Source organism: Podarcis filfolensis, assembly GCF_964270895.1.
Source record: "Podarcis filfolensis genome assembly, chromosome: 12".
NCBI classification, from domain to species: domain Eukaryota; kingdom Metazoa; phylum Chordata; class Lepidosauria; order Squamata; family Lacertidae; genus Podarcis; species Podarcis filfolensis.
In genome coordinates, this window is record NC_139614.1 from 51,017,548 (window position 1) to 51,032,666 (window position 15,119).

The 15,119-nt window shown below is 46.5% G+C and overlaps 1 protein-coding gene across 1 annotated transcript in view; it reads left to right on the forward strand.

Moving 5' to 3' along the window:
• MINDY4 (MINDY lysine 48 deubiquitinase 4) overlaps nucleotides 1–15,119 on the forward strand; it is a 94,750-nt gene that overhangs the window by 44,316 nt on the left and 35,315 nt on the right. The window contains exons 10-13 of the mRNA XM_083579544.1: nucleotides 6,468–6,572; nucleotides 7,725–7,788; nucleotides 10,715–10,780; nucleotides 12,875–12,942. Of these exons, the coding sequence (XP_083435670.1) occupies nucleotides 6,468–6,572; nucleotides 7,725–7,788; nucleotides 10,715–10,780; nucleotides 12,875–12,942 (303 nt within the window). The remainder of the gene's footprint in view (nucleotides 1–6,467; nucleotides 6,573–7,724; nucleotides 7,789–10,714; nucleotides 10,781–12,874; nucleotides 12,943–15,119) is intronic.

Genomic DNA, 15,119 nt, shown 5'->3' on the forward strand with positions numbered 1-15,119 from the left:
AAGGGGTCTTCCTGGTCTTGACCTCATTAAAGGGAGATAAAGTCCAAATTGCAGCGCCCGTGTTGACTGAGAGGGTAATGGACACCATCCTTGAGGGTCAAGCCCCATGTATTTTTTGCACTTGCAAAACACACGTTGTTTGTGATGGGCCGGGTGCGTTTGGGGAGGGCTAGGAAGCCGGACAGACGCTCTGCAGAAGCAGTGTGTCGCTGTGTGCAAGTGCACAAACACCTTCTGCATGCACAAACATGGCACAGGTGTTGGCAGATCACTGCATCAGCTCCCCACCGCCATGTCTCTTGGCCCTATGTGCATCGTAAGACAGTACTCTCGGCCGCCCCCTTAAACTCCCCTGAAAAATGCCCTTGCAAATGCCCCTGTTTGAGAGGCCTTTTTGCAACTCCTGGCCACAAGATCCCCAAAGCTGCAATGAGCTAAGTTTGACTGCTGCTGACTGCTAACTCCTCCCGATTAAAATAATACCTAAGCTATGGTTTCCCCAGTAGTGATGTATGGAAGTGAGAGCTAGACCATAAAGAAGGCTGATCGCCAAAGAATGGATGCTTTTGAATTCTGGTGCTGGAGGAGACTCTTGAGAGTCCCATGGACTGCAAGAAGATCAACCCTCTCCATTCTGAAGGAAATCAGCCCTGAATGCTCACTGGAAGGACAGATCCTGAAGCTGAGACTCCAGTATTTTGGCCACCTCATGAGAAGAGAAGACTCCCTGGAAAAGAACCTGATGTTGGGAAAGAAGGAGGGCACAAAGAAAAGGGGACGACAGAGGACAAGATGGTTGGACAGTGTTCTCGAAGCTACCAGCATGAGTTTTACCAAACTGCGGGAGGCAGTGGAAGACAGGAGTGCCTGGCGTGCTGTGGTCCATGGGGTCACGAAGAGTTGGACATGACTAAACAACAACAACAACAACACTTTTATCAGGGTGCCTTTCCAAAATGCAAGGCTTCCCATTCAAGGTTTACTAAGAAAGCGAGCTTGCAATTTTTGAGATGGCAAAGGGTGTCCATTCATCTGGTACGGGGTCAGCAGCAAATAGCCCACGGACCAAGGCTGCCCCACTGAATAATAATATCACCTGTCTCTCTCCTTCCATTACCAACCTTGGAGGAGGGAAGTGGGCTGTGGAGGAACAGTGTATATCTGGCATAGGCAAACTCGGCTCTCCAGATGTTTTGGGACTACAACTCCCATCATCCCTAGCTAATAGGACCAGTGGTCAGGGATGATGGGAGTTGTAGTCCCAAAAATATCTGGAGGGCCGAGTTTACCTGTGCCTGGTGTATATGAAGACGGTCTTGGCAGCTGGTTATTTTGAGGGAAGGAGGTCATTCCTGACCATTTCTGGTCCTCTATCAAATGCAGCTCCTGACCTGAGATGAAAGAGAAGCAAAATTGTTTGTTTAGTCGTTTAGTCGTGTCCAACTCTTCGTGACCCCATGGACCAGAGCACACCAGGCACTCCTGTCTTCCACTGCCTCCCGCAGTTTGGTCAAACTCATGCTGGTAGCTTCGAGAACAGTGTCCCACCATCTTGTCCTCTGTCGTCCCCTTCTCCTTGTGCCCTCCATCTTTCCCAACATCAGGGTCTTTCCCAGGGAATCTTCTCTTCTCATGAGGTGGCCAAAGTATTGGAGCCTCAGCTTCAGGATCTGTCCTTCCAGTGAGCATTCAGGGCTGATTTCCTTCAGAATGGAGAGGTTTGATCTTCTTGCAGTCCATGGGACTCTCAAGAGTCTCCTCCAGCACCAGAATTCAAAAGCATCCATTCTGATGAGGTGGCCAAAGTATTGGAGCCTCAGCTTCACGATCTGTCCTTCCAGTGAGCACTCAGGGCTGATTTCCTTTAGAATGATTTCCTTTAGAATGAAGCAAAATTAAATTGGTTTAATTCATCAGGGCTGCAATGTCACTCCCAGTACTCACCCCCCTGAAGTAAACCGAAAGGGGAATAAGATCAAAATCCCTTCCACGCACATTCTAAATCTGAAACATCCACATTTCAGTTGAAGATGCCATTTGGAATTTTAGACAATAGCAGGCCTCTGTGTGAGAGATAAGTCTTCTTGGTCTTCCCATCGCTGGTCTGCTCAAAAGATCTACTCATTTGAGAAGACTAAACATGAAATCAAAGCATCAGACATGAAAGAGAGGCTTTTGGCGTTCTTCCTCTGCCTTTGGGACAGTGTAGGATGTTAACCTTCTTCCGTCTCCTCGGAAGGGTGTTGGTGACTTGCAGGGAAGCAGATAAAGGCGAAGCAAAACCTTACATCACTCACAGCTAATCTGGGCACTTCTTGGTGTTGGTCACTTACGGTCGAGGAAAGAGGAAGCAAGATCTTATGTCACCCGCAGCTATTTTGGGTGCTTCTTGGGAGCATTTGAGGACACAGTGCCGGGTGTCAGATCAATAGCCTTGCAGGCCAAGCATCAGTTGGGCAGTTGAGTTGGGTTGGCTGGGCTTACTGGAGGCCACCAGGTTGGCAAAGACTAGCCTACCTTGCGTCAGATGGATTGCATTCAATAGTGGCCCACTGGGGCAGGTGTTGACATGGTGAATACCCTAAATTCAGCAGGTGGGAGCAGGTGCAAGTCCTACGGCTCAGTTCTCTGCTGGTCACTACTCCTGTCCCAAATCATGAGCTCAAACTCTTGTCAGCCTGTGATGAAGAATAATAATATTTTTATTATTTGTACCCCGCCCATCTGACTGGATTGCCCCAGCCGCTCTGGGCGGCTTTCAGCATATACAAAAACACAATGAAACATCAAACATATATAAACCTCCTGATATAGGGCTGCCTTCAGATGTCTAAAGAAAGTCGTATACAGTGTTACCTCTGGTTACGTACTTAATTCGTTCTGGAGGTCCGTTCTTAATCTGAAACTGTTCTTAACCTGAGACACCACTTTAGCTAATGGGGCCTCCCACTGCTGCAGCGCCGCTGTTTCGCGATTTCTGTTCTCATCCTGAAGCAAAGTTCTTAACCCAAGGTATTATTTCTGGGTTAACGGAGTCTGTAACCTGAAGCATCTGTAACTTGAAGCATATGTAACTCGAGGTACCACTGTATATGGTTTTCTCTTTGCCATCTGCTGGGAGGGTGTTCCATAGAGCGGGTGCCACTACTGAGAAGGCCCTGTGCCTGGTTCCCTGTAACCTCACATCTTGCAGTAAGGGAACAGTCAGAAGGTCCTCGGAGCTGGACCTTGGTGTCTGGGCTGAACGCTGGGGGTGGAGATGCTGCTTCAGGTGTACAGGGCCAAAGCTGTTGAAGATTTTGAATTATTTTTCAGTTTCTGCATTTCTCCACCTCTGCTTTCAATTCTGGGGGCTGAGTGGTATGCTGAAACCCTGGCAGCGAGGGACGTTTGAAGCTTCCCACTCTTCAGCTTATGGGTTACAATCAGGAGTCATAAGCCCATCATCATCATCATAACGTTCATTTATTTTGGTTTTTCTTCCCCTCTCAGCCGTTCCACAAAATGTCCCCCTTGAGGTCTCCTTTGCCCTAGCCAAAGTACATTCTTCTGCATCCTACGGAACTCGCTGTCCAGGGCGGGGTCGTTTTCCAATATCTGGCCCGAAACGGCCCTTTCCTAATGTCTTCCCTCTGCTTTTAACCTTTATGCTAAGTACTTCCTTTCCCTCCCGATCTGAACCCATCAGCTATTTCCAGACATCTGCCATCGTGCTCTGCAAGCTGCCACTTCGCTCGCCCAGCCGCCTCTCATAGAAATCAATCAGCCTCCTTTGAAAAGGGAGTGTCGTTCTTTGAACCAAAGATCTAAAATGGAAAGGGCATTAAGGAAGAGGAGTTTGTGCGGCCAGCGCAAAGGTTGCTTTCAGATCATGACACGGCCGGCTGCCCTATCGGTTTCTTGCACCTCTCAAGATTTTGTTTCAGTGCACACAAACGCGTATTGCGTGCCAAAGATGCATGCAAAATTTTCATCTTGCAACCGAATGTGTCCAAAAGTGTGTATGTTAGCAATTCTTTTTAAGTGTGCACCTTGCGTAGAAAGTACATACAAATTGCGTGCAATTTAAATGTGAAGTTTTACTTCATCTGTTTGCACTGCAAACAGATGAATACATTAGGATTGCAGTAACACTTGTAATGTAATGGGTATTATGGAGATAATGAAGTTTTAAAAATAATCATGATAGAGAGCACAGTCGTACCTTGGTTGTTGAACACCGTTTTGGCTCCCGAATGCCACAAAGTGAGTATTCTGGTTTGCGAACGTTCTTTGGAAACTGAACATCTGACATGGTTTACACAGCTTCAGATAAAGTGCAGGAAGCTCCTGCAGCCAATCGGAAGCCGTGCCTTGGTTTTCGAACATTTTCAGAAGTCGAATGGACTTCTGGAATGGATACCGTCCGACAACCAAGGTGCGACTGTATAGAAAAAGATGCAGTAGAAAAGATTTAATAACAGAGCCCATGGAAGGGATGGTGGGAAGTCCAGAGCTTTGGAGAAATCTCTTAATTGTGGGTATGCTATGCTATTTTTCTAATTTTATACTTGTAAAATAAAATAAAAATTATGTTAAAAAAAGAGAATTCTGCATGAACCAGAATGGAGTCTACCAATGTCTGAGCAACAGGAAGGCTGATAAGTGAGAGAATTGACTGCTTGGTTCTTCCCTAGTCCAGGCTCTGATGAGAGTGTGGCTCAGAAGAGGACATTTCAACACATACAGCTTATTGGTGGGGTAGAGGAAGGAAGAGTTCTATAGACTGCAATTTCTCCTACAGCATAATCCTTTGCGTGTTTACTCAGAAGGAAGTCCTGCTGTGTTCAGTGGAACTTACTTTCTCATGTAGAGATGGGGGAGAAATAGAATCCAGTTCACAGTTAAATGTGAACCGACCTAATTTACGGTCCAAAACAATATGGAAACCGAAACACGACCATCTTTTGAAATTCGCACCTCTCCGAACTTTGCAATGCAGTTTTGCAGCCAAGTACAATGTGTAGAGGGACGCGGGTAGCGTTGTGGGTTAAACCACAGAGCCTAGGACTTGCCGATCAGAAGGTCGGCGGATCGAATCCCCATGACGGGGTGAGCTCCCGTTGCTCGGTCCCTGCTCCTGCCAACCTAGCAGTTCGAAAGCGCGTCAGAGTGCAAGTAGATAAATAGGTACCACTCCGGCGGGAAGGTAAATCGCATTTCTGTGCACTGCTCTGGTTCGCCAGAAGTGGCTTAGTCATGCTGGCCACATGACCCGGAAGCTGTACACTGGCTCCCTCCGCCAATAAAGCGAGATGAGCACTGCAACCCCAGAGTCGGCCGCGACTGGACCTAATGGTCAGGGGTCCCTTTACCTTTACAATGTGTAACAAAAGTGCATATACTAGGAGGGGAACGTGTGCAAATAAAATATGCACGTTTATGAAAATAAGGAACAAGAGGCAAAAATTGCTTTGAAAAATCTGGGAGGAAATACAGAAAAAAAGTTTATATTATTAGAAATTCACATTAAAATGCTGGTGTGTTTTCATGTGAACCGAGGGGATCGGAATTTAATATTGGAATCCCCAGCAGATTCAGGTAGAGCCAGGAATGTTCTCCATCAGAAGCCCTGCAGAGCCGCTGCTGCCAGCCAGTGTAGGCATTATTGAACTACAGGGGCCAATGAGCTGACTTGGCAGAAGGCAGCTTTCTACGCAGGCTGAGACCCTACCTGTCCACGGACTGTCTTGCCAGAGTGGTGCATGCTCTAGTTATCTCCCGCTTGGACTACTGCAATGCGCTCTACGTGGGGCTACCTTTGAAGGTGACCCGGAAACTGCAATTAATCCAGAATGCGGCAGCTAGACTGGTGACTGGGAGCGGCCGCCGGGACCACATAACACTGGTCCTGAGAGATCTGCATTGGCTCCCAGTACGTTTCTGAGCACAATTCAAAGTGTTGGTGCTGACCTGTAAAGCCCTAAACGGCCTTGGCCCAGTATACCTGAAGGAGCATCTCCACCCCCATCGTTCAGCCCGGACACTGAGATCCAGCTCCGAGGGCCTTCTGGCGGTTCCCTCATTGCGAGAAGTGAGGTTACAGGGAACCAGACAGAGGGCCTTCTCGGAAGTGGCGCCCACCCTATGGAACACCCTCCCTTCAGATGTGAAGGAAATAAGCAGCTATCCTATCTTTAGAAGACATCTGAAGGTAGCCCTGCTCAGGGAAGTTTTTAATATTTAACGCTGTACTGTTTTTAACACTTGACTGGGAGCCGCCCAGAGTAGCTGGGGAAACTCAGCCAGATGGGCGGGGTATAAATAATAAATAAATTATTATTATTATTATTATTATTATTATTATTATTATTATTATTACTATGTTCACTGCAGAATGGTCCTCCCTGTTCATTGCCCGTTTCATTTCTCCCCTTGCAATGTTTGCCGCGGGTGATGCCTTGCTATCGCTTTTTGTCTTGAAACAGGCAGTGCCTCCAAGTGTCAGCAGCTACCAGAACCCAGTGCCTCACTCTGGCCATCGCCGGCATTTTGTGGCGCGGAGGCGGCTGCAGGAAAGCCACGATTGCCTTGTAAGTGGAAGACGTGTTTTCGGAAAGTTTGAGCAGACCCTCCTGCCTTTCCCGCCCCCTTCCAACAGCGCCCTCCTTAAGCCACTGATTTTCACACGTTTCATCAATAAAGATCCTGATAATAGAGGGTCAGCTTCCTTTGGAGACAGCTCGGCCTCCCTTACCGATTTTCCACCCCGGGAAGATACGGGGAAATATTGTGCATGTCAGAGCACGCCAAACCAGGCGGGATGCTGCGTGAAAATCCCTTGGGTTTTCCCTCCCCTAGTTAACAGCAGCCACAGGGAGTGGTGTTCTTCATCAGGACCGCAGCAAGGAAGAGAAGGTTTAATCCTGGCCACTCCGCACCACTCAAGTCCCAGAGACTTTTGGTGCCTTTCACATCTGCTCCTAATTTGGAAAACACACCCACACCCTGGTATGTTTGCAAAAGTCGCACAGCGCATTGCGACAACCGCGCCCACTCTGCACACGTAGCATTCGTCCATTTATGAAACTGCAGCGAGCGCTGCAACAAAAGGTTGCGGCGTGGAGTCCGCGTTGCTGTTTTCAGGGAGAGGCCCCTGTTGCTCGCTGGCAGTAGCAGAATCAGTCAGAATATGTCAGTTCTGTTAATATTTTTGCAGCAAAGTAATTATTTTTGCAGCAAGGACTAATCGTGTATGTTTAATTACTGTTGAAAATGATATGTTAAAAAAACTAATAAAAATATGTGTGTGTGTGTGTGTGTGTGTGTGTATATATATATATATATATATATATATATATATATATATATATTTGCAGCAAAGACCTGGGAGGCTGCCAGGATATATTGGCCCCCTTTTCCATAGAAAAACCTTATAATAGCTTTGGTAGTTCTTTGGACCAGAGTTGGATCAGTGGTGTCGCTCAGAGGAGAGGATGTTTTCCCAACCTCTGAGGTTCCTATTTAAAGAAAATCTGAAGGACAAAAGCACATGGGATTACTGTTTTCCTCTTGCCTGGGAAAGTATCGAGGGGGAGAGATTCCAAACTCTTGTTGCTCCTCCTGCCAAATATTGACCCTGGATGCAAAGGGCACAGTCCTTCAATGACTCCTGCCCTTAGCGAACGGAGCTCCTCATCGGCTGTTTTCCTTCTTCAGATCTTTTGTTGTTCTGTTCTTTTTAGGTGTACTGGAACGCAGCAGTTCACTCCTGTAGGGAAATACAAAGCAGATGGGATCTTGGAAACGGTAATGTTTTTTTTTTTTTAAAGATATTTATTGAAGTTTTACAAAAACATAAATTTAAAAAGGTCATATAAAAAGAAAGACATACAAAAAAAAATAGAAAAATACATGAAAAAGAAAAAAAAGAATAGAAACAAATCCATTTTTTGTAACCCTAACTCATTATCTTATTTCCTTGGCCTCCTCACACCTCCCCTTTTTGTATTCCCATTTAAGTAATCAAATCAGCAAATCCTTACCCTCTTTCGTTTATCTTAACTCTGTATCTTAACATATTATAACTCCATATTTTCATCCATTATCAATTCAATTTTGCATACTCTTGTTAACTTTGTTGCTAATGCCACTTATTTTCAATCCAACATCATTTTAACATTCATTAATTTTACAGTGTTTCTGCAGATAGTCTTTAAATTTCTTCCAGTCTTCTTCCACCAACTCTTCTCCCAGGTCTCGGATTCTGCCAGTCATTTCCGCCAATTCCATATAGTCCATCACCTTCATCTGCCACTCTTCCAGGGTGGGTAAATCTTGTGTCTTCCAATACTTTGCAATAAGTATTCTTGCTGCTGTTGTTGCGTACATAAAGAAAGTTCTGTCCTTCTTTGGCACCAATTGGCCGACTATGCCCAGGAGAAAGGCCTCTGGTTTCTGGAAACGGTAATGTTTTAGCCAGAACTGTCCTCCACCCGCCCTCAACCTTTCATAGAATAGTAGAAAGTTGGGAGAGACCCTGAGGAGTCATCTAGACCAACCCCCTGCAATGCAGGAACCTTTCTTGGGTATATGTTTCCGCTTTGTAGTTAGAAATAGCATACAGCGGTACCTTGGTTCTCAAATGCCTTGGTACTCAAACAACTTGGAACCCAAACACTGCAAACCCGGAAGTAAAGTGTTCCAGTTTGCGAACTTTTTCTGGAAGCTGAACGTGCTCCGTTTGGAGTGTTACGCTTCCAATTTGAGTGCCACACTTCTGTTATGAGTCTTACGCTGAGGTCTGTCTCTTTTTGCTATTTATTTTGCATTTTTGTTTTTGCGGCTCTTTCAGTTTTTGCTTTTGTGACACTGTGGAACCCAGTTCAGCTACTGATGGATTGATTGTGTGACTGCAGTGCATTGTTTATTGCTTTCATTTTATGGACCAATGGTCTCGTTAGATAGTAAAATTCATGTTCAATTGCGGTTTTAGGGGTTGTTTTTAAAAGTCTGGAATGGATTAATCTGTTTTGCATTACTTTCTATGGGAAAGCATGCCTTGGTTTTGGAACGCTTTGGTTTTGGAGCGGACTTCTGGAACGGATTAAGTTTGAGAACCGAGGTACCACTGTACTCTATTCCGCACGTGTGGAATTTGCAAACTTGTGCATCTGGGATTTGCACTCTCGGAATCCCGAGAATCCCTGCTATCCATCAAACTTGAAATGCATGCTTCTAGCCCTTAACGGCAACAAGAACAGAACCGCGAAATATGTGGTCAGTGTCTGGCAAACGTTGAGAAGCCAGAGCAGGGTTCAGCAAATCTGGGGGTTTAGCCGCTCGACAGGTATTTCCAGAGTCCTGGGAGGGTGTGGTTGTGTGTGTGTGTGTTTTCCCAAAAAAGAGGGGACCCAAATTCCCTTTCTTCCAGCAGGGCTGCTGTTAGGGTGGGGAAGAGGCGTAAAGCTAGGCATTATGCAACAGTTAAAAAACAAACCATAAATTATTTATGTACACCACGGCCACCACTAAGATTCTAGTATCTCAAAAATGGAAAACCCAGGAAATCCCAACTTTAATGGAGTGGCAGACGAAAATGTTTGAATACGGAGAATTGGCGAAAATGACCTATAAGATTCGGAACCAAAAAGTAACAAAGTTCGAAGAGGATTGAAGTAAATTTGTTGAGTACACACGGAATAATTGTAGAAGCTTAAAGACTGTAGCATCTTGTGACGTGGACAGAGTGTAAATAAGAATCTCTAAGGGAGCATGTTAATTGTGAAAGCCGATGTAGGGAAGGAAGGTAGTCCAGGCGCGATAATGCACATGGTAAATAAGAAGACACAAAAATGTTGAATGTAAGAGTATATGCTTTGTTTATTTTTGTTTTGGAAAATCAATAAAAAGCATTTTAAAAAAACAAAAAAACAAACAGAAACCTTGACACCGGGAATCCAATATACATGTTTGCACACAAACCGTGCAGCAAGCCCCAAACTGAGCAGAGCGGAGATGAGATCAAAACAGTAATGAACCGGAAAGATCGTTCTTGTGGAATGAACGTCATGAAAAATACAAGGCGTTTCAATTTAAGCTTCCCTGGGGAGCCGCGGAGCTTCGCGTTCCACCTCCGCAACAGAGGATCCTCATCAGCCCTACATCTCCCGATCATCTCAAAAAGTAGGAGGGAGAGAGAGAAAGAGAAAGAGAAACCACAGAGCCTAGGGCTTGCCGATTGGAAGGTCGGTGGTCCGAATCCCCGCGACGGGGTGAGCTCCCGTTACTCAGTCCCTGCTCCTGCCAACCTAGCAGTTTGAAAGCACATCAAAGTGCAAGTAGATAAATAGGTACCATTCTGGTGGGAAGGTAAACAGCGTTTTCATGCGCTGCTCTGGATCGCCAGAAGCGGCTTAGTCATGCTGGCCACATGACCCGGAAGCTGTATGCCGGCTCCCTCGGCCAGTAAAGCGAGATGAGCGCTGCAACCCCAGAGTCGGTCACGACTGGACCTAATGGTCAGGGGTCCCTTTACCTTTACCTTTAGAAAGTCTCAGGACCCCAATACGTAGCAGAATACCTGTCTCCACCAGGAGAAACTCTTTGCTTCACATGACAGTAGTCCTATCTCTCTCTCTCTCTCTGTTTGGGATTTGTCGCCTAGACCTTGGCTGGATGTTCCCGTTATATTTTTACCTGAATTTCCCCCCACTCTTTTTTCTTCCTTTCGCAGCTCATGTTGCACGTTGCCACAAGTTACGAAGACCTGCTGAGGTTCCTGCAACAAAACATTCACCAGGTACGAATCTCGGCTAGGTCCGGTTCTCAATCGCAGCATGATTTTTCTCACACACACTTGTTCAGAGCATTTATTTCCATTTGCCCGTTGCCTTACATGATTCATAAATCTACAAGTGAGGCACTCAAACTGTATCCTTGTTCTTCCTGTGTGTGCCAACTATTCTGTCCGTGAAGTTTCTTCCTGTCCTTGTAAAATGTTATATCTATCTTTTCCCGGTTGTTGCTGCTCTGCATCCTGCCTTGGGCAGAGCTGATATCCCATTGTTGTTTCAGAAATCCTCCATTGCTCTGCCCTGTGTTTCGTCGTTTTGCCACTTTTTACAGCAGCTGCAAAAATCACACTGTCCCAATAACTATGATTCTACAATTCTACCTTGGTGGCTTTACCTCCAGCTAAGAAAAGGAGGAAGACCTCCTTTCTTTCAGCTTGTCTTCTATAATCTTCAGTTAGCAAGTTTCTGTGGAGCATGTAGCAGACTTGGCTGGCGACAGTAACTTGTCAAAGAGACTGGATTTGACCCCTTTAGCTGCCTCTGCTTCTACAGAATCTCACCTTCCAGGTACAGAATTCTGGGAAGGTGCATAGCTTAGAGGCAGAATGTCTGCTTTGCAAGCAAGAGCTTATTGGTTCAATCCCTGAAGTCTCCAGGCAGGGTTAGGAGAGGCTGCCTGCCAGAAATCCTGGACAGCCTCTGCCAGTCAGGGTAAGAGATACTGGGCAAGACAGACCAAACATTCTGCCTTGGTATAAGGCAGCTCCCTATGTTTCTAAAATCACAGGCTTGCCAGGGACACCAAAAATGACTTACAGACCAACTCCCAATTCTACATCAGTACAAAATAAATTCAACCCCCCACAATCAATCATCATAATAATAAATATTGTGATATTTTGGTTGGCCTAATATAGGGTGGTAGTTCACAGTTTTGCTTAAGAGTAGACCTAGCGAAATCAATGGACCTAACTTCGTCATGTCCATTCTTTTCAATGGGTCTGAGAAAGGTAATATAAATGACCCCTGGGTGGTTAAGTCCAGTCAAAGGTGACTATGGGGTTGCAGCGCTCATCTCGCTTTCAGGCCAAGGGAGCCGGCGTTTCTCCACAGACAGCTTTCCGGGTCATGTGGCCAGCATGACTAAGCCACTTCTGGCGAAACCAGAGCAGCGCATGGAAATGCCATTTACCTTCCCGCCAGAGCGGTACCTATTTATCTACTTGCACTTTGACGTGCTTTTGAACTGCTAGGTTGGCAGGAGCTGGGGTAGAGGAACGGGAGCTCACCCCGTCGCGGTAACCGCCAACCTTCTGATCGGCAAGCCCAAGAGGCTCAGTGGTTTAGACCACAGCACCACCCGTGTTTAATAATAATAATAATAATAATAATAATAATAATAATAATAATAATAATATTTATTTATATCCCATCCTCCCCAGCCAGAGCTGGGCTCAGGGTGGCTAACACCAGTAAAATTACAGTAAAAACATTAGGGGGGGGGGGGAACCAATTTAAAATACAGGTTAAAATGCAATTTAAAATGCAGCCTCATTTTAAAAGTAGCCCATAGATCAAAACCATAAGAGGAGGGAGATATAAGGGTCAGACTGAGTCCAAACCAAAGGCCAGGCGGAACAGCTCTGTCTTGCAGGCCCTGCGGAAAGATGTCAAGTCTCACAGGGGCCTAGTCTCTTGTGACAGAGTGTTCCACCAAGTCGGGGCCAGTACTGAAAAGGCCCTGGCCCTAATTGAGACCAATCTAACCTCCTTGAGGCTCGGGACCTCCAAAGTGTTGTTATTTGTGGACCTTAAGGTCCTCCGCGGGGCATGCCAGGAGAGGTTTGTAGGTTTGGGATTCTTTTCTTAAGCACCAACATTATTAACTTTATATTTTTTAAGATGAAACAAAAGTATCTGCCAAAAGGATAGTTGGCAGTCCTGTTGCACATGGTCAGTATTTAACACAGTATTTAACATAAAAAATATTTTTTAAATAAGACAAATGGATGCATTTTTGGTTCTGCTGCGAATGACTAGTTTGAAAGGTGCGTCTTCCAGCTGAGAACCTTGACCTTCTTCCCTTCCCTCCCTCCCAGTTTGAAGCTGGTCCATATGGGTGCATTCTTCTGGCTTTGTCCGCGATACTATCAAGATCCATCGATCAGTGAGTATATCTGCATTTCTTTCTGACGGGTGGCTGGCATTGGCTCCTAAGCCTCTGGGATATAGTTGTGCGATGTGCAGCGTGGCCAAAGTTTCCAAGTATGCTCTGGCTTATCATGGATGGAATTTCATAGGCCCTGGTTTCTCGAAAAAAGGCTCCCCTGAGACTCCCTGAACGGGCACGTCAGCGTTGATTTTTAGAGCCGTATGGGCTGCTTGCACTCCACCTGCCCAGGTAGCACCTGTTACGTGCGCAGTGTTTTAAAGTTCATTAAACCGAATAGTGACTGTCTACTATCAAAGCACACTGTGATGAAGGCAAGATGCCTTTCAGTAGTCAATGTCCTGCAGGAAGTGGTGATAGGCACTCCAGCAGAAAACAGCAGAACAGTTTTTCCAGATAGATGAACTGTTAGTATAGTATATAGTATGGTATAACTGAAGGAGCGTCTCCACCCCCACCATTCTACCCAGACACTGAGGTCCAGCGCTGAGGGCCTTCTGGCGGTTCCCTCCCTGCGAGAAGCTAAGCTACAGGGAACCAGGCAGAGGGCCTTCTCAGTGGTGGCACCTGCCCTGTGGAACGCCCTCCCACCAGATGTCAAAGAGAAAAACAACTACCAGACTTTTAGAAGACCTCTGAAGGCAGCCCTGTTTAGGAAAGCTTTAAATGTTTGATGCATTACTGCATTTTAATATTTTGTTGGAAGCTGCCCAGAGTGGCTGGGGAAGCCCAGCCACATGGGTGGGGTATAAATAAATAATTATTCACACTGAACCCCTCTCCACCCCCTTGACTGCTTCCCACACTGCTCCAGGGTTGGCAGAACGGCAAAGGAGACACCCGGTCATGTTGTGGGGTGGGGTGTGTGTGGAGTTGGAGGGCACACAGGCCTCCAGGTGTCTCAGTTTCTGGTGCCCGTGTGGGCCTTCCAACTCAATCCTTTGCCAAATCCTCTTTTAAAGCCAACTAGTCTGTTGGCCATCGCCCACCTCTTGTGGCAGTGAGTTCCAAAGTTAAACTCTGCGCCGGATGAGCCAATCAGGTGCTCTGTTCCACACAGCCCCGCCCAGGTAAACTGCAGCCATGCTGGGGCAGGTGGTCGGTCTGCATCTCTACCCCGCCACGCTGGGCTCCCTGGGCTACCCCAGCTCACAGGAGCCGCATTCCCACGGCTCCTACGAAAACGTAAGAAGGAAACTAGGGTGGGGTTCTCCTGTTAGTCATGTGGGTTTCCTGCGAAGTTTCTTTGCCATACCAGGACAGCTGGCCAGCAATCCCCGGCCTTTCCATTGCTTCCCATGCCCGCCTCGTCCGTTTAGCTGCCCTTCGCAATGCCTGTACCAGAAACTCATTGGTACGTATTTTTCCCTTGGGCAAGAAAACAAGGGAATCCATCTTCCCCTGAAAGTTTTGACAGTAGTAATTAGAAATATACTTAGGGCAAGATGGCCTGCTCATTCCACTCCTGCCCTGCAGAGCCGTCCGAAAAACAGCAACACCCCACAAGTCATTCTCGGGAGAGATAAGCGATAAACTCATTAAGGTTCTTGAATGTAAACAGACGATAAGAACTGGGGCATTTTAGTTCCTCTTCTTGCTTCCTCTGGGCAGCAGCTCTGATTCAGCTAATGCCTTTTTGATTGCTGTGTGTTTTTCATTTCGCGACGCCCGCCTCTCCCGACTTTGACATTCAGAGCGTTGAAAGCCAGGCTGGATTTAAGTTTGATGAGGCCCTAAGCTACTGAAGGCAACGGGGCCCTTTATATGTCCAGCTGTCCTTTGTCAACAACAAATTGTCGCTGTTTTTTTGTGTTGAATATATGCTATATGGTAATTTATGGACCTAATAGGTATCTAAAGTCATTTGCACATGCAGAATGTAGGCACCCTATATATAAAGGTAAAGGTAAAGGACCCCCTGACCATTAGGTCCAGTCGTGGCCGACTCTGGGGTTGCGGCACTCATCTCGCTTTACTGGCCAAGGGAGCCGGCGTACAGCTTCTGGGTCATGTGGCCAGCATAACTAAGCCGCTTCTGGCAAACCAGAGCAGCACACAGAAACGCTGTTTACCTTCCTCCTGGAGCGGTACCTATTTATCTCCTTGCACTTTGATGGGCTTTCAAACAGCTAGGTTGGCAGGAGCTGGGACCGAGCAACAGGAGCTCACCCCAA